The sequence below is a fragment of the Crocuta crocuta genome, unplaced genomic scaffold, assembly GCF_008692635.1.
Source record: "Crocuta crocuta isolate KB4526 unplaced genomic scaffold, BGI_CrCroc_1.0 scaffold396, whole genome shotgun sequence".
NCBI classification, from domain to species: Eukaryota; Metazoa; Chordata; class Mammalia; order Carnivora; family Hyaenidae; genus Crocuta; species Crocuta crocuta.
Genome location: NW_027533259.1, coordinates 2075393 through 2095736, shown reverse-complemented (window position 1 = coordinate 2095736; position 20344 = coordinate 2075393). Strand labels below are relative to the sequence as shown.

Sequence of the window (20344 nt, the reverse complement as noted above, 5' to 3'; positions counted from 1 at the left end):
TAAAAACACAAGAAAGTCTCTGCAGTAGGTTCAGTACAAGTCCCTAAAGATATCCATGCCCCAAATGCTGGTACCTGAGAATATGACCTTACATGGTAAAAGAGACTTTGCACAGTGACTGAGTTAAGGATCCTGAGATGGATAGATTATTCTGGATTGTCTGGGTAGGCCCAATGAAATCACAATTTAAGAGAAAGACAAGAGGTTCAAAGAGAAGTCTGGCTTTGAAGTCAGAGCAAGGAACACAGGCCAAGGAATGCAGGTAGCCTCTAAATGATGGACAAGGCAAAGACACAGGTACTCCCCAAAAGCCTCCAGAAGGAACAGAAACAGAGCCCTGTGCACCCATATTAGATTTCTGAAATCCAGAAATATAATACATGTACATTTTTAAGCTACTAGTTCGTGGTAATTTGTTACAGATTAATAGACTAGGGTAGTCTCCGAATTGACCATTCTGGGTCAAATGAAAAGATGAACTCTGTAATCTGTGGAACCAGGTCTTCTTTTACTTCTGGAAAGTCTTCTTCGGTTACAGTTTTAGATCTGTGTTCAAATCCACTGTTTTCTTTAGGAACTCCAATTATACACATATCGAATCTTTGCCGTCACATTTATGCATTCTAAATTATTTTTACCTATTTAGTTTTGTCGTCTTGGTTGTTTTCATTTCTGTCTTCAATACCCTTTATTAATTCTCGGTTGAATCTACTCTCCTTGGATATCTTAAAATTCCATTTTCATTTGAGGAGATAAAATATCAAGTTCTCTCCACTTTGATATGTCCAATGTACTTGCTTGAATCTGAAAACAGATGATATACTACGAATGCAGGGGTGAGGGTCTCGGATGGCTTAATAGATTTTTTAATTCTAAAATGCTTTCTTCTGTAAGAATAATGAAGTGCAGTGCCATTCTGAGGGGGAGGAATTGGCTTATCTCCTGATTTTGTCACTCTCTTCTTATTTGATGGTGGGGTGGCGGGGTTCCCTAATCTCTATCCCCCACTTCTTTCTTGACTACCTACTCTTCAGGGGATGCCCTGCCCTTTCAAACCACCTCTCTGTCTCCCCTCAAAAACAGTACTTCCCTAAGAGAGCCATGATAATTCTTGTCATACATGCTCTTAAAACACTTAAAAGTCTTCAGTAGCTAGTGCTCTAACCCTTCAGGTCCCACTCGTTCTCAGTATTTACCCACTCAGGACTGGACTCTCAATTAAAGGTGATTTCATCTGTCTTTCACCACTACTAGTGAGCCCATCTCCTATTCCCTATGTCTTCTCCTTGCAGTTACTGCTTAAGGGTGTATTTCAGCATGAACTCCAGAGCTGGCTCTGCTGGCCTCAGTTGTTTCATTAGTTACATATAAATGGAAGTTTGTAGTCAACTCTGAAGACTCCCAGTTATGGTGCAGGCAAAGATTAAAAGTGATTTTATTTGCTCTCCCTATTGTTCTTATGGAGAAAACTGGATTTACGTGGCCATCACTATCCTATGAGAAACTCTTAAGTCCTTCCATTATTACATAAAAATCATTTTAAGCATCCAAATTTTTCTACCTTTAAGAGAGCACATAACAAGCTTTCCATTCTGGGACTTCCGAAAATCCTCATCAAATGACATTTATTTAAAATGTTCTATTTATTTTTGAGAGAGAGAGAGAAAGAGCGAGAGAGAGCGAGCATGAGCAGGGGAGGGACACAGAGAGAGGGAGACACAGAATCTGAAGCAGGCTCCAGGCTCTGAGCTGTTGGAGCAGAGCCCGACACGGGGCTCAAACTCCAAAGTCTGATGCTTAACAAGTGAGCCACCCAGGTGCCCCTCAAATAACTTTTATTGAAAAGAAATAACAGTATGTTTGTAATTTTTATATTTTTCAGAAACTATTACATTTCTACCTGAATTTCAGTCTAATTGGCTAATTAAATGAGCAAAGTTAGTAAAGAAAAGGAGTTACAGACTAAGATATTTATGGGAGAAAAATGATAACACAATTGACCAGAAAGTGAGAAAAGCAGTGTTGATGTTTTTAAATTTCCTATACTGCTTTGTAACTGAGGCTTAATCTATCACTTAAGACTTTATTATTCACAAATCATTTTCACACACAAGATTATTTAAATCTTGTAAGGATTGTTAAGAGGAGAAAACTGAGGCCTAGAGTCCTAGTGACTGAGATCACACAAGGCAGAATATGGCTGAGATGAAATTAAAACTCAGTTCCTCCCCCTGCACTAAATGCCACCACGTTTCCTGCTTCATTACTATGAAATTTTAATACAGACAAATGTAGACTTATGACTTAATTTATACATTGCTTTAATAATCAAATTTTCATTATACTATTCAAATATCTAACACAAATATAAGAAACAAAGCTGAAGTTCATTTTCCTGTAGATTTCTAGACTTAAAAAAATTACTAATTCTGAGACATATGTCTTGCTTCAAACTGTGTAACATACTGGTTAAAAATTGTTTGCTCTTCCCAAAATAAGAAGAAATGATTCAAAACTCATGAATATTCTCCTAATTGTGAAGAAGGTAAATGAAAATATATATACTGTAGTAGACAAAATATCCAAACTAAAGATAAAGAAATATTATATCCATATTAAATAGAAGATTACCTTGATATTTCCCGGAGATAAACAGTCTGCATGGCTTTCTTCAAATGAGGTTCAATATTTCTCCAGAGTTTGCGAGTATCACGTTCATTTGCTACCCCAAATGAGAGAAAATTACAAAAATTCAGATCTTACAGAAATTTTTTTCAAAACAAATATTCATAAGTAAAATTACATAGGTACCTTCTCCTTTAACCACAGGTTCACAATATTTAGGAAAATTAAGTACTGCCTGTAAATAAAGGGGAATAAAAGAAAAAAGGCATTATTTTCCAAGTATAATTTTCATTAGAATTTAGGCAATTTTATTTCAATATAATTACTCAAAAAGTTTTATAGTTTATTCCAGTAATAAAACAGAATGTATCAAAAAAGATAGTAAAACAACATGTAAAATACCCCTTAATTGGCTAAATATTGCTAATGTATTAGCCTCTAGATATAAAGCAATATAGCAAAGCATAATTTGTCATTTTATCACATAATTATGTCACAAAGGACATAATAAAATACTACTGGCCCAAAAAATTAACCTGTTATTTTCCAGGTTTGAACATTCTCACACATCAAACATCATCTCATCCACTACAATTCAAAATTATGTGATTGGAAACACTACCTGAGACTATTATAAATTTAAATTCTTGGCATCATGCCAGGCATACTAGATTACAATCTCTAAGAATGAGATCCATGAATCCATGTTTTAACAATCTCTCCAGAAACTCTATGTATTACAAAGTCTGAGAAGCACTAATCATTATTACTTAACAGTTTTCTGTGAATTAACACTGGAATTCTTTTTTTTTTTTTTTATTTCTAGGAGAGAGAGAGAGAGAGAGAGAGAGAGAGAGAGAGAGAGAGACAGCATGAGCAGGGGAGAGTCAGAGAGAGAGGGAGTCACAGACTGAAACAGGCTCCAGGCTCTGAGCTGGCAGTCAGCACAGAGCCTGATGCGGGGCTCGAACCCACGAACCGCGAGATCATGACCCAAGCGAAAGTCGGACCCTTAACCGACTAAGCCACCCAGGCGCCCCCAACACTGGAATTCTACTGTGAGGTAGTTCAAGCAAAGTGACAAAAAAAATGCTGCTGCCGTTTATTAGTATTAATTTGAGGAGCTGCCTGGATGGCTGTCAGTTAAGCATCGGCTTAGGTCATGATCTCAAAGTTCATGGGTTCAAGCCCCACTTCGGGCTCTATGCTGACAGCTCAGAGCCTGGAGGCTGCTTCAGATTCTGCATCTCTGCTCTCTCTGCCCCTCCCCCACTTGCACTCTATCTCCCTCTCTCAAAAATAAACATTAAAAATGTTTTCTGAATATTAATTTGAATACAAGTATTTCATACTAAAATGATTCGATAATGAAGTCTGGAGAAAGATATACATAAACGCAGAACTATAAACCTCAAATCCAGAAGATAACAGAGAGCTAAGAACTAATCCTTGAAACAGTTTTTCCTATTTTACTCCACAAAGTGCAACTGTTTAGGACAGAAAAATATTTCAAACTTTATTAATATCAAGTATAGAGAGGTCAACTCTCTTAACTTAGTTCCTGGTTTTCAGATCTAAACACTGCTTAGTAACACTAATAGGTCATAATGTTAGTAGGAACTGATAAACAATTTGGCTAACAGCTTTTTTTTTTTTTTTGGCAAAAACATTAAAATATATGTTTAAGCATTTACAAATAGTGGTAAAAAGGTAATAAAGATAATTTTAAGAGACTTGTTTCCAGTTTTACTTTAAGTTAAGTACTTACCCCATGTCATTCTTCAAGAACTTGCTGAGTATAAAAACTATATGATTATAATGGGACACTTTAATTGTCCAAATGCAATCTCTATATTAAGTCTATAAATCTTAGCCCATAATAACATGGAATTTCACAAACAAAATCATATGTTCAAATACAAAATACTTCTTACAACTTTGGGTATCAACTTTCAAATGTGCTCTCCAATATTATACCCATTTCTCCTATATTAATCCCCAAATATAAGCAAGTTCTCACATCCTTATAGTAATATTACTTAGAGCAAAATCTAACTTCAGGCCCACTGGTATTTTAAACTGTCCTCCCAGCCACCCAGAGAATAGAAACAAAAAGGCTGCTAATAAAATCACAAAAATTATTTCAAAGCCCAAGCAGAAATAATGTTTAAATGATTATTTGACATAATAAATTTTTACTTCCACTGAACATTCCCCTCATTTTAATTTCCCCAATATTCCTTAACTTTTAAGCATATCTTCTACTCTTAACTAGTTGCATTAATAAGAAGGGGGGGAAGACAGATGCATAATTTTGTTAAGAAATGACCATGTGCTCAGCAAATATTATGCTCATAATTGTAACAAGAGAAGCATACTTATCAAGAGTTAGTTATGGCCACTTGTTATCTCACTCACTCCTGACAATTGCACATTTATGATGCCCACTTGTCAACCCAGAAACCAAAATATAATTTGCTTACAGGCATGCACAGACTCCACTGCCTGAATTTATGATCATGGACTTGTGAGATGTTCTGGGAACTTACTTCTTTTTTTATTTTTTCTTAAATAGTTTATTGTCAAGTTGGTTTAAACACCCCGTGCTCATCCCAACAAGTGCCATGCCCATCACCCTCCTTTCCGTCTCCCCCACTCCCATTAGCCCTCAGTTTGTTCTTGGCATTCAAGAGTCTCTCACAGTTTGTCTCCCTCCGTCTCCCCCACTATTTTTCCCCTTCTTCTCCCACATCGTCCTCCATTAACTTCCTCCTAATCCACCTATACATGCAAACATATGGTGTCTGTCCTTCTCTGCCTGACTTATTTCGCTCAGCATAACACCCTCGAGTTCCATCCATGTTGCTACACATGGCCAGATTTCATTCTTTCTCATTGCCATGTAGTATTCCATTGTATAAATATACCACATCTTCTTGATCCATTCATCAGTTGATGGACACTTAGGCTCTTTCCGTGTTTTGGCTACTGTTGAGAGTGCTGCTATGAACATTGGGGTACATGTGCCCCTATGCATCAGCATTCCTGTATCCCTTGGGTAAATTCCTAGCAGTGCTATTGCTGGGTCATAGGGGAGTTCTAGTGTTAATTTTTTGAGGAACCTCCATACTGTTTTCCAGAGTGGCTGCACCAGCTTACATTCCCACCAACAGTGTAGGAGGGTGCCCATTTCTCCACATCCTTGCCAGCATCTAGAGTCTCCTGATTTGGGGAACTTACTTCTAAACCAATAAAGGCACAATGTCATCAAAGCCTGAACCAGGTGAAACTGAGAGACTATTTTCCCTTATACTGCAGAAAAAAAACTTGCATTGCTTTAAGAGGCAAAACAATCTATTATGAATAATGACTAGGTTGCCCTAAGACAGAGACAGGCAATTTAGGACACTTCAAACTCTCCCTCAGTGAGATTTTCAGCAAAACTTCATTACTGCATTTGAAATTACTTGTTAGAAAATGATCTGAAACATGTATATTGTAGTAAGCAAAATTCTAAGACAGCCCCTCATATACACACATACATTCTCTCAGTTATTCAATCAAATGCTATTTTAGGTACTGTTGTGAAAGAATTTTGTAGATGCAATTAAAAGATTGTACTATTTATGGGAGAGTTAAAATGAAGAGATAATCAGATGAGTCTGACCTAATCACACAAACTCTTCAAAAGCAGAAAGTGTTCTCTGGCCAGGCACAGAAATCAGAGACTGGGTGTATGAGAAGGAGTCAACAAACCCTTGCTAGCTGGTGGATGGAAAGTTGTGTGGCAAAAAGTACACGTGTTCTCTAGGAAGCCTGAGAGAGACTTGGCTGACAGCTAGCAGGACAGCTCTGAATCTCATTCTTAGAGCCAAAAAGAAGTGCATTCTGTCAAGTCTGAATGAGCTTGGAAACTTTTTTCCCCAAAACCTCAAGCTGAGAATAGTTTAGCCAAAACTTTAATTTCATCTGTGATGTCCTGAGCAGAGAAGCCAGCAACAGTTCCTGGATTTCTGACCTACAGAACTATGAGCGAATCAATGTTTATTGTTTTAAGCCACTAAATTTGCAGTAATGTGTTATGCAGCAATAGAAAGCTAATACACATGTTGAAGTATAAATGTAAAAAATATTCCAATATTTCAAGGCCAAGTAGAAATAATGTCTGAACTCTTTTGCTTTTTTTATAAATACCCACATCTTATCTCTGAAACATTAAAAGGAACAAAAATCAGAACTGAAAACATTTGTATTAACATTAAATTAATCAAGCAATGAGGTCTTACCATGTGCCAGGTTTTACTATTCTAAGTGCTCTACGTTCTCTATATGATCATTCATTTAATCCTCTGAATGATCCTATGAGGTAGACAGTATTATTATCATCCCCATCTTACAGAAGTTACAGTATACTCCAACCTCTGACTTCTCCTTCTCTGATCAGTTACAGAAAACTCTCTTCTTTAAAGTGCTTATGTGATTAGGTGATACCCACCTTGGTAATCACAGTATATCTTAAAAATAGGATAATCTGAAGCTAGACAGATATAAAAAAATGATTAAGTTGAAATTCAGATGAGAAGCAAGATATTTACAAGGTTTTAAAGTACATCCCCACAAAACACATATTACAAAGGAAAAAAGAAAAACCTCTTAATCAAATGATCAAAGTGAACATTATCACTGACAAAATAACATGAAATCCTGCAATACATGATAGGATGCAAGTAAACAAAGCATCATTTCTATGATATTCCTGTCAGATGCATAACCTGAATCTGATAAGCCAATATTAGACAAATCCAAACTGAAGGTGATTCTACAAAACTGTCCTACAATCCTCAAAGGTCTCAAGGTCATGAAAGTCAAAGACTGAACAACTGTTCCAGATGAATGTTCAAGAAACATAACAACTAGGGGCGCCTGGGTGGCTTAGTCGGTTAAGCGTCCGACTTTTGCTTAGGTCATGATCTCGCGGTTCGTGGGTTCGAGCCCCGCGTTGGGCTCTGTGCTAACTGCCAGCTCAGAGCCCGGAGCCTGTTTCAGTCTGTGACTCCCTCTCTCTCTGACCCTCCCCTGCTCAAACTGTCTCTCTCTCTCTCCTAGAAATAAATAAAACATAAAAAAAAAAAATTTTTAAAAAAAACACAGAAAAAACATAACAACTAAATGCAATATGTGATTCTAAACTGGACTCTTTTGCTCTGAAGCACATTATTGTGACAACTGTCAAATAGTGAATAGGGTCTGATGATCAGGTTGTGGCAAGGAATCCATTTTCACATTCTGATAGTTGCACTGCAGTTATGTGGAAAAATGTCTTTCTAGGATATGCACACTGAAGTATTTGGGGTGATGGGCATTAGGTCACAACTTAATCTCAGATGATTTGGGGAGAAAAGAGAAAAGTTCTTTTTAATGTACTTGCAATTTTTCTGTAAATCAGAAATTGCTTTCAAAATTCTTAAATAAATTCTGAAACTATCCAATACTTCCATGATCTTGTAAATACTCTAACAAAATAATGAAAGCAAGCTATTAACATGTCAGTGCTACTGAATATGGTTTTGATACAAAAAGAGTCCTCAATTATTCAAGGCCAAAAATAAAGGTACCCTGTAAAGGCCCAATTGGGAAAACCAGCTAAATACCACTTCTTGCTTGCCCTGTCTAGAGACAATTATTTAACATCCATTTAACAGGAATGAATATCTCAAAATGTTGAGCAAATGTAGATAAAAAGGAATGCATTCTATTTGTTTCCATTGAGATAAAGTTCCACAACAGGCAAAACTAACCTTTTAACGTTAGAAGCAAAGATAGTGATTATCTCTGGGGAGGGAAGAAGAGGTAGTGATTGGGAGGAAGCATGAAGTGGACTCCTTGGATGTTGGTAGTTTTCTACTTTTTGACCTGGCTCTATTTACACATGTGTTTTCATTTTGTGACAATTCACTAAGATACATATGTATGGTTTCTGTGCTTTTCTATATGTATGCTACACTTTCATCAAAAAGTTAAGAAAATACGAAGAAAAACAAACCTAACTAGGTTTTTACAAGCACTTTAATAGAGTATTTCATTTTACACTCATAAAAATCATATGAGGCATGTATTCTTGGTCTGTTCCCACCCCACTACTTTAGAAATGAGGAAACTGAAGTACACAAAATTACATACATAACATACTGGTAGGCAGCAGAGCTAAGGTATTTCAATATTAAGTCCTCTGCTCATTTTACCATATATACTTCAATTATCTGGCACTCTCTTCTTAGTCACTGTGTCACTAGTCAACACCACAACCCACAGGGCCAAACCACACAAAATAACAACAAAAACGGCATCAGAAACTTGGAATTGCACTCTAAAAGATTACTAAGCTCTGCCTAAGCAATTAATTTTTCTGAGTCATCTCTAAGTAAACTCTAATATTTAGGGAGAAAAAAGGTTAAAATATAATAAGTTTACTGTGTGACAGATTTGTTTTAACAAAACTATGCAAGAAAATTTTAGAAAATGAACCATTCTGTGTCTAACACTTATATAGGAGTATAAAAATAACTTCTTCAATCAATCCTTTTAAAAAATATAATTACTATTTTTAGGAATATCATTAAGGATTGTCAAAGAAGACAAACCTAAATGAATATTTTAAGTAGTACTTTACTTTTTCCTGTCTTGTGATACCTACAGACCTAGCCTCCAAAAAAATAATATTTAAATAATTTCTAGGGGCGCCTGGGTGGCTTAGTTGGTTAAGCGTCCGACTTTCGCTTAGGTCATGATCTCGTGGTTCGTGGGTTCGAGCCCCACGTCGGGCTCTGTGCTGACTGCCAGATCGGAGCCTGGAGCCTGTTTCAGTCTGTGACTCCCTCTCTCTCTGACCCTCCCCTGCTCACGCTGTCTCTCTCTCCTAGAAATAAATAAAACATTAAAAAAATAAAATAAAACCTTTTTAAAAAAATAAAATAAATAAATAATTTCTAAAGCAAATTCAAAAGCATATACATAGAAAATATGCCTGAAAAGAATCTTTTGCAGGTGATTTGTTAAACTTTCAATAAATGTGCCATTTACAACCTGTGAAACAAATAATTGTATCCACTTGAAGGAAAATCTATCTTTATTATGCTATAGAGCATAATTTATTATATGAAGGAAAAAATTATTTATTATACATACGGAGAAAAATAAGAACACTGCTATTTTTTCTCCAGTGCTTACAGATCATTTCTTATATCTGCTAGTATTACTAGTAGTAGTTAAAGCTTAAACCATACTTCAATTTTATGAACAGGAAATAACAATAACAACAACAACAACAAAAACCCTGTAACCTCACTCCTAAATAATTTCTCAGCGAAACCTAAGGACAAATTAAAATACCATATTCAAATATAATTTGTTTTATATTTTATTTCTCTAGAAATAGTTCCTTAAATAATTCTTTCTTCTTACACTTTATGATTTACTTTGAAATGGCTGCAGGCACTGATTCCCACAGGATTCAAGGATATCTAGGTCATGGTAAACATGGTAAACATGTTACCCACAAGATGGTAGAGGAGTATTTCTTCCCAACTAAGGACCATGTACTGACCCTCTCTCCTTTCCGTAAGCCCCTCTGCTGTCATTTCCTTTGGGAACCAGGCATCCAAGACATGTAATTGCTGGAGAGATGTTAGTGATGAGCTTGAACTAGAACAGCTCGCCTTTTGTTTTTTCCCTACGCAGAAGATGCTTGAAATCTACATCTAAATCAGAAAAAGCCTAAAATCTAAAAGTCAGAAAAACATACTAAATGTGAACACAGTTTTAAATGGTCATCTTCTTCTACATTGTCTTGAACACACATTCAAACCCATACTGAATCCCTCTATGTGATTCTTTTCAGAGCAAAGAAAAGAGTAAAACAAAGAAAATGTGCTAAAATTTACAGAATCTGTTCCTTTCAAAGTAACTGCGTTTCAGTCTTAGATATATTACTACTTTTTCTAAATGCAGATAAAATCTTAATATTAATGGAAGGTTGCTAAAAGTGAAACCGGATATTCTTGCCTCCTCCCTTTCACATCTAGACACTTAAAAAGTAGAAAGATCAAAGAAAAATTAAATATGATCACTTCTCAAATTGCCTGTAAAATATGAACAGCTTTTATACTCTTTTAAGTGTCTTAAGTAATCTTTTATGTAAATATTAAAAAGCAATCCTGTATATAAATATTACTAAGTCAAGGTGAGTGCCTCATGAAAGACCTGTAATTAGGGCTTCTATCCTCAAGTTCATCTAGATGCCAGACCACTCTCACTACATACACAAAACCTGAAACAAATCTGTTACAAAAAATTAAAAGATATTAAATTGCTTATTCAGCTTTTATACCTCCTTTTATACTTCTCTTCATTTTGATTTTAATGAAGTTTTACATTTTCTGCAATTAGAAAAAAGAGAAAGAAGGGAACAAAAAAACACTCCTAAGGAAAAGTAAGAAGACATAACTATAGATGAATGAAGATTTTCTGCTCAGGTTGCATTTTGTACTAAGACACAGGCTTCCGCCTACTTACGTTAGCCTCAAAAGGCCATATCCAAATTTCCAGAATAAATTTTCAGCTCCTAGTGTACCTCACACCACTTCTACATGGAAAAACATTAAAAGGTTTTCTTTTTTTTTTTTTTTTTTTTAAGTAAAATGTTCACTCACCAGATGTCTGAGCTCTTTCAAATCTCGGCAGACAGTATAGAAAACTCCAAGAAGAATATTAATATAAGCAGCATAGAAATCAGCCGAATACTCTGGAGGATGATCATGTGACAAGATCTTCTGAAGGTTCCCTGTTCAAAAGACACAAATGAACTTAAGGACGAACCCAGCACCCCAGTTATATCTTCAGGCATTCTATAACAAAGGAATAAACAATAAATACGCAGGCTCAGCAAATATCAAGGAATAAGAAAAAGATTAGGAGAGTAACACAACTTTTCAAACTAAAGTAAGAGAATTAGGAATCTAATGTTCTTAAAAAATTACAAAGTGTTGCTTAAGACAAATATTAAACAATGACATCCAAGAAAATCGTTCAACAACCTCTGCAAGCAAAATCAGTATCAAAGGCGAAAAATAATACATATTCTATTCATTTTTCTGCCATACTCTGATTTCTCTTCATATCGTATAAATCTTTTGCCTTTTACTATTTATTTTTCTGTTTAATAAGTACAGTAGAAAAAACAAGGGGTACTATATAAATGACCACCAAACTGGAAAATTAAGTTTTCTTCCTAAAACTTTGGTATCTTTATTTTTCTTCTCTTATATCTTAAACTCTTTATTCAATATCACACGTTCAGAGTCCTAAAGTTTAGTTTATCCTGCTAGAAATACCATATTGTAGAAGCACAGTTAAAGTTAAACAGAAACAACCACCCACTATTCAAAATCTCCCAGGTATAGTACTGGGAATCAATTAGTCATTCGTTCCTTACTACACTTCTCTGTGACTCCTTGGTGCAATGGTCTCTTTAGACTCCTCAGTTAGGAGTTCTTTGATTGTGACCAATACTTTAAACCTAGTTCCACAGGTTCAGGATCTTTGCAATACTTACAAGTAAAGAGAAACTTAGATAGAGCTATATTAAGGAGCTCTTTTTTAGATAAGGCTATTGACCAAAAAACCAAAACACAGCAGCACATTTCAAAGCCCAGTTACATGCGTGGAATATTATCTTGAAAGGATTCTGTATGGGAGACTATTACTAGATGCATTTTTCTATCACAACTACTGAAAAAAAAATACACAAAGTCCAAAACTTGACTTTGGAGTCTATGTATTTTTACATTCTAATAGGACATTTTAAATTTAACGTTACTAAGGTTTTTAAAACTATGCATGGGAAAATATTCGATACAAGGAAAATTTCTAAAAGGTGTCTTAAAACTCAGAACTAAAAATATCTGTACATACAAGATGCTAAATAACTGGCTAGAAAGAAGAAAGTAGAAGAGAAGGAAAGAGAAAGGATGGATGGTGAGACATATGCATACACACAGGGGGAAAAGATGGTCTACAGATGCATGGATGAGGAAATCTGGAAAACAGGTCTCCAGCTCAGACTGCATTCCTAAGCTCCTCCAGACCATCTCTTCCTAGATACCCCTTATTGGTGACCCTCGGCACCTCACGTGAAAGTTGATTAGATGCTACCACTGGCCCAATCTTGACAAAAGTCTTAAGAAGAATGAGAGATCTCACTGTGTTGCTGTAAAAGTAGACCAACTGCTTAGTTAGACTACAGACAAAATTAGAGTTCAAGTCTACATTATGGAAGCTCTAATTGCCTGAGGGTATTCAAACTTCTGGAAAAATCCATCTCTAATGGAAAGCTGAAAACAGTGCACAAACAGGTAGTAAATAAAGGGAAGGAGAAACCACTTGATTGGTCTCCTCTTCTCTTAAAATTTCACTATCAAAAGTATAATTTAACACACAAAAAACAACCATTTCTAACTTGAAGAGGAACTTCAGCTTCTAGCCATGAAAAAGTTAAGAGTCCAGAAATACTCTCCTGTAATAAACAACTAAAAATGGACAAAATGTAGAAAAACACTATTTTCAGACATCAAACAATAGGCAATAAAGGACTGTGATACCTGAGAAAAAGGAAACAAATGAGCCATCAGCCACGCTAGACTTTCTAACAAGAGGTAATTTTAGAACTGCAGAACAGGAAAAGTTTCAAAAGGAGCCATTAATCTCAATGAATTGGGAAGACAAAGATCAGAGTAGAGCAAACTAAGGTTGCTAGAATTTGCAGGATAGAGTACTAGAGAGAAAAGAGTTATGGAGAGAAAGAGCTCCAGAAGTCTCCATAGTGGCTCCCCTTCACTCTTGTCTGAATACCAATCTGTATACACACCAAGTAAAACCCCACAGGCCAAGAAAGAACAACTTCCAGAGTAAAACAATTAGTGGAGAGTTGTCAGTCAATTATCAGTGCTCACACAGAACTATAAATCATTCATACTGCCACCAGTCAGAATGAAAAACATGTGCTTTCAGTAAAGATCCCAGAAGGGCTATGTCTTAGAAGTAGAGCTAAAATAACCATTGGAATAAAGGCTACTCTAGAGCATACCTCCAAAAAAGCTTAAAAATAACCTTAAAAGAGGCAGATACATTTTCAAGAAACTTAAGTCTTTCCTAGAAAAGTGTCCAACACACAGCAATGAAAAACACAGCATTCTTCAATCAAAAATTACTAAATACACAATTAATACCCATAATAGGTAAAAATCAGTCAACATCAATAAACCCAAAATGAAAAAGGTTATGGAGTCAATAAACAAGAATATTAAGACAACTATTGTAAACATGCTCATAATCTCAAAAAGAAAACAAAAGCATAATCTGTTTTTGACATCTGTAATGAAAAATTCCACTGGATGGGATCTAACTGCAGCTTAGACACTTATACGAAAAAAGTCAGTGAGCTTAAAGACATAGAGAAAAAAATATCCCAGATGAAACACAAAGAAGAAAGGTTTATAATTTAAATAAGTAAAAAGATTCAGTGAGACAATATCAAGGGATCTAGCATACATGTAATGCAATCTCAGGAAAAGGCAAGGAAAGGAGGTGGGGGGAACAAAGAAAATATTTGAAGAAATAAGGACTGAAATTTTTCCAAAGTTGATGAAACTGTACACTCATATATCCAAGAAGCTCAATATATCTCAAGCAGGATAAACAATAAAAGATTTTTTATTTCTTTTTTTTTTAATATTTTTAAATTTATTTCTAGGAGAGAGAGAGACAGCGTGAGCAGGGGAGGGTCAGAGAGAGAGGGAGACACAGACTCTGAAATAGGCTCCAGGCTCCAAGCTGGCAGTCAGCACAGAGCCCGACGCGGGGCTCGAACCCACGAACCGCGAGATCATGACCTAAGCGAAAGTTGGACGCTTAACCGACTAAGCCACCCAGGCGCCCCAAAGATTTTTTTATTTCGTTCAAGTCCAAATAATAATTTAATATGGGGTTTATAATAAATGTATAAGTAAAACATAAGACAACAACAGCACAAAGGTTGTGAGGTGGGAAACTATAAATCGCTGGGATTTTCAGATTGTTTACTGGAGCATAACTTATCCTGAATGATACAGTAACCAAACCATATCAAAAACCTGATAAAGTGAATTATAATCCACCAGAAGGGAGAAAAAAATGCTTTACCAAAAGATAAGTAGTCTGTATGTGGTAGAGATCAGAAAACAAGAATTCCAAACTGGGCCTCTAGACATTACTGCTGAGAGGAAAGGGCATCTTGAGCTTGAAACCCCATTCTTACAGATGGTATGTGTACCAAGTTATGATTGGATAACATTAGCCACTAAGATTATTCCTATGTTCCTATTCCATGCTTACTCTAATTTGGCTTATCAATTAATGTTCCCTTTTTGAATGACTTTTTGTGTAATTACTGGGCTTTGCTTTTTAAAAAAATCTTGATATACAGAAGGCTCTAAATTAAATAATCAGATTATACATGGCTCCATAATTACTTTTCAAAAACCTATTAACCTACGCTCTCTGAAATTGGCACAATCACTGTAATTAAATACATCCTCAAATTCTCTCCATCAATGAGCCTTCATATCTTTACTTTCTAAAATTTTAAATAAAATTCTATAGTTCCTTATACCATACTTTAATACTTCAATAAGACATTGATAACCAGCTTTTTAAAAAATACTTTTCTTAAATTCTAAATTATTTTTCAGTACAGGACACCTGGATGGCTCAGTTGGTTAAGCATCTGACTTCAGCTCAGGTCATGATCTCATTTTCTGTGAGTTCAAGCTCTGCGTCACTCTGTGCTGACAGCTTGGAGCCTGGAGCCTGCTTCGGATTCTGTGTGTCTCTCTCTCGTTGCCCCTAGCCCACTCACATTCTGTCTCTGTCTCTCAAAAAATGAATAAATGTTTAAAAAAATTTTTTTAATCTTTAATTTTTCAGTACTTAAATCTAACACGGGCCATGAAAGAAGTTAATTGAACAGTGATGACACAGGTACAAAGGAATTTTTTTAATGAAATTCTTTGATTAATTCCTTTTCTTCCTACCCTCCTCTCTTCCCTATTTTGCAATTTTCATGGAAGAGAAACTATTGAATATAAGGGCTCCTTTCATCTATTCTGGGTTCTTTTTTTCTATCTCAGTTAATTAGCTAATGCAAGGTGTTATTTGATTGCTGTTCTTGTGAAAACAGAAAAAAAAATGTGTTTATCTTAACAATGAATGTTTGCAGCTGATTAGTTCAGAGGCTAGTGTTAATGAGTCCAAGGTCAAGAAATGCTATTTTTTCATACCCTGCTAACCACTTTATGCTTCACATTTATAAACTCTGAGTCAGAAGTATCTTGTTTGCACAGTGACAACACAATACTAATTTACAAAACTATTCAGCAACACAAAAAGCTACCATGTTCTTCCAAAGACAAAAATAATTAAGATCTATGAAATTTAAGATTAAATACAAACCAAAAGAAATAAGCACAAGGCCTAGTAGTTGGTACTGTAAGAGAAATAATAATGAAAAATGAGATTACAAAGTCAAAAGATACATTCCACATAACACTTAACCCAAGTACATGGTAAATAAAGATTTTATACAATTTAAATGTGCTCTGCCCACCTAGTCTGATGCTTACTTTGTATGGATGTTACAATCTTAATATATACATCTTACTATACTGACTAAAAAATGTGAAAATACACCATTAACACAAATAGGTGAGAAATACTCATTCAAAACTTTTTAATAACTATATAAGAATAATCTCTCATGGTTCCAAAATAAAACCTCTATAAGTACATACACATTTTTGAGATTGGCAATCTGAAGACAATAAGACATCAAAATATTCCTATTTGAAATATGCAAGCTTAATCTTTCAGAGAACAAGAAGTATTTTAGTGAATATCATTTGTCAAAACAAAGTTTTAAAATTTACCTATGCTGTAATCAGGGAAATACAAGACAAATGGCTCAAAGCACCCCGTATTTGGACGAAACTTTTCCCAAACAATTTCACTGAGAAAGAGAACAGTCACATTTCTGTCAGTCTGTAAAAGAAAGAAAAATAAAAGCAACTTTGCATTTAAAAATCTGAATCAGAGCAGCAATTCCATTTGAATTTTTCTTTCAAATAAATCCAGCAAAGTTACAACATATAACAAATTATTTGCATATTAATAGATCTTAGTTCAAAACCCTAATCAAGGAGTTCATCCACTTGCAAATCTTCATACATAAATACTTAGAATTTCCATAAAACTTTTAGGTTAATGGACATTTCGGTTACCCATGAATGCTAGGACAGTCACACAAGGGTTTATTTCATAGAAATTAAGAAACACATTTGCTTAATAATAAGGATCTTTTTATAGGAATTTTTACTGAAATCATTAGCTTTCCATCAATAAGCAAAAAACATACAACTTAACATCTCTCATCATTAAAATAGCTACAGCAACCCTGAGAGGAAATAAGAGTTGAAGGAAAACAGAAATGCCATCCCACAGAACCACAAAATTAGGATATTTTGTTTTTTTAAAGTTATTTTCATAAAAATTATTGAGCAAAATATGAATACACATTAAAAACATTAAGTATACACATAAAACACTGATGTGATGACTGTTTAGAATGTATTACCCATATACAAAAACAAACACTAAGAATACAAGCTCAACATTTATGCTGTCCTCCAGAATAGCCACAAATGTCCTATGCATACTAGTTTGAATTAATCTGTAGACAGACTTCTGCGTTTTCAACACAAATTTTAATTTTTCCCCATACTTTTTTTGACATCCCCCAAGGTGACAGCAGGCATGATAGCTGTTTTGTTCTGCAACTATACTTAGGATCCAATCACATAAATTATTCTATACTCTGATAGTGGTTTACTATTTATTGATTCCTAATTTATACATAATCTTATATTCCAATTTGCATTACTTAGAAAAACATTCTTTTGGCTAAAAAAGAAGACTGAGTTCAATAAATTCATAATTCCACAAAAATCTAGCATCTTTATGAAAAAGAGGAAAAGATTACTACTTTCAAATGTTTCTTATCTTATAAACTCTTTAAGTTTTAAGAATCCTTGAATTTACTTCTATGGGGATAAAAAAAGGATGCTCTAAATACAATCCTGAATGCAAAGCATTAAAGTTGTTTTGCTTTAAAAAATGATTATCTAAAAGCATTTGATAAAATCAGTTCAAAAATAGAGAGGCCTAAAAAATAGAAGATATTTATCCACCTAAAAGTATTATAAGTTGCTAGTGTTCTCAACTGTTAAAGTACCTTCAATATACAATATCATAACTTAACTTTACTCATATACATTAACATAGAAAACATGAAATGCCTTTACTGTATTTCTCCTAAATGAAATACATTTTTAAAAATCAACCATGTTTCCAGCAGTATCAAAGCAACACTTCCCTTTTCTGGTAAGGTTGAGATTACTGTGAATCTTTTAATTTTCTTCAGTTTCCATAATTACAACTAAAAAAATGGAGGGGGTAAAGGACTAACTCTGAAGAAGGGATGCACGATGACCATGACTGGGCATGAGGGGGAAACTGAGGTAAGCTATGGTGTAAGAGCAGAGGACAGCAAGAATGTACTTGGAAACCAGACAAGGAATCCCAGGGCAATGAGGACAGTGGATGAAGTCATACAAATAATCCACAAATGCAACACAACAAAACAATAAAAAGAAGTGAAGAAGAAGGCATCTACTCAAAGAAGATGAGTTGCTGGTCTCAGTAGTAAAGTGCCAAGAGTTAATCAAACTAGCAAAGGCTAGACTGTAGCAAATAAATTTCCAGGATAGGCTACCAAGAGCTACACTAATTCTCGTCCTGTCTTCTGACATCTCACCCCTGCCCAATACTATTACTAAAAGTGAATTTTAGGGGTGCCTGGGTGGCTCAGTTGGTTGAAGTTGGTGAAGTAACCAACTTCAGCTCAGGTCATGATCTCATGGTTTGTGAGTTCGAGCCCCGCATCGGGCTCTCTGTTGTCAGCACAGAGCCTGCCTGGTTTCCTCTGCCTCCCTCTCTCTCTGCCCCTCCCCTGCTTACACTCTCTCTCTCTCAAATATAAATAAAAACATTACAAAAATAAAAAAATAAAATAAAAATAAAAGTGAAGTTTAGGAATTGACCTTAGGCACATAATGATTTCAGTGGCACTTGGAAAGCCTCTCTTAACTTCTGACTGTTTCTCAAATTTCAGTAATATGTTCAGTAAATGTTCAACTTTTCAAAGGTGGAAATGCTGTAAACACGGTCTCTCCAAATATTAACTTTTATTATAATGTTACCTAATACTTAAATAAAGACATAAAACTAGGTAGGTATAAGCTATTTATGCTCAAAGCACTTATAGAATTATAAAAGAAAAATAAATTTGTTAGTTGAATACAAAACTACAAAATCAATAAAATTTAAACAGTGATTGAATATGATTAACAATGCTGTTTTGCTCAAACTAAATCTTTGCTTACTTCATACTTATGGTACAAATAAGCAACAGCCACAGTTCTTTTGAGGTTAGCTTTCCTATACCAACTGGTGTTGGTGAACAATGAATTCTCTCTCCAATTTTCTTTATTCAAACTACTGTAAAACCCTGCTTTTGCCATATTATTATTAGGTTTTGACCTGACACATATGCATGTTAAGTTCATCCCTATTCTCTTCTTATTACTCCACAACAATTAGAGTAGTATTACTACTATTCAGTACCAACACAATTATAAATTCAAATACAAAGCTGGTTCGGACACTGACTAGCCAAGAGATAGACTCCAGATTACCCAAAACAGACCTACCTTTAGACTACTAATTCTGTAGATTACTCAAAAGAAAATTTTAAAATTCTTACAGAAAGTTTAAAGTCTAGGCCCCCACCAACTACTTCAGCAAACAACTAAAAGCTTTTAAAAGAGCAAGGTTAGTCATTTCACAATTAGAAATAAAAAGCGAAAATAAAGAAAGAATAAATGCTACCAAGTCACAAACTGCTTTTAGTTTGGAAAAATGTTCAATAACATTCATAATAAAGAAGTGTAAGTTAAATTATGTTAAGATTCGTCTCTCACCTGTCAGATTGGTAAAAGGAAAATATCTGACAAGACAATCAATTGATTAGGTCATAGGGTGAAAAGACTCATACATTACTTACCAATTCTTGTAACCTAAGAAACCCAGGCAAAAGATTTGCTTCCATATCTCTTAGATATTCTGCTTTGTCTAGAACCTAATTAAAAAAAAAAATACAGTGTCAAAATCAATTTACAAAGCCTTCTACAAAACATTTACATAATATACTGCACAATTCAAAATGTGAATTTTCTATGTTAAAAAGAAAAATTGTAACCTAGGAATTAATTTTCAAACGGTATTTACATTTGTAGAAGACATTCAAATAGGCCAAATTAGTAAAATAAAAAATAGACTACTTATATCATATTTTAACCCAAGTTTCTAAACAGAAAATGAATCACAGGTACATTAAAAAGGTTTCTTTTATAGGTATATTATCAATACTCTAAGGATATCTTACTAGGTATACAAGAAACACAACTGGATGCATTTTTTATTCCATTTGATAAAAGTTACATTTTGTTCAGTTATG

At 34.7% G+C, this 20344-nt stretch overlaps 1 protein-coding gene across 1 annotated transcript in view; it reads right to left on the bottom strand.

The window, feature by feature from the left end:
- ORC5 (origin recognition complex subunit 5) overlaps positions 1–20344 on the bottom strand; it is an 85650-nt gene that overhangs the window by 52572 nt on the left and 12734 nt on the right. The window contains exons 4-8 of the mRNA XM_077746928.1: positions 19892–19966; positions 16641–16752; positions 11334–11464; positions 2812–2860; positions 2632–2722 (exon numbers count right to left, since the gene is read on the bottom strand). Of these exons, the coding sequence (XP_077603054.1) occupies positions 2632–2722; positions 2812–2860; positions 11334–11464; positions 16641–16752; positions 19892–19966 (458 nt within the window). The remainder of the gene's footprint in view (positions 1–2631; positions 2723–2811; positions 2861–11333; positions 11465–16640; positions 16753–19891; positions 19967–20344) is intronic.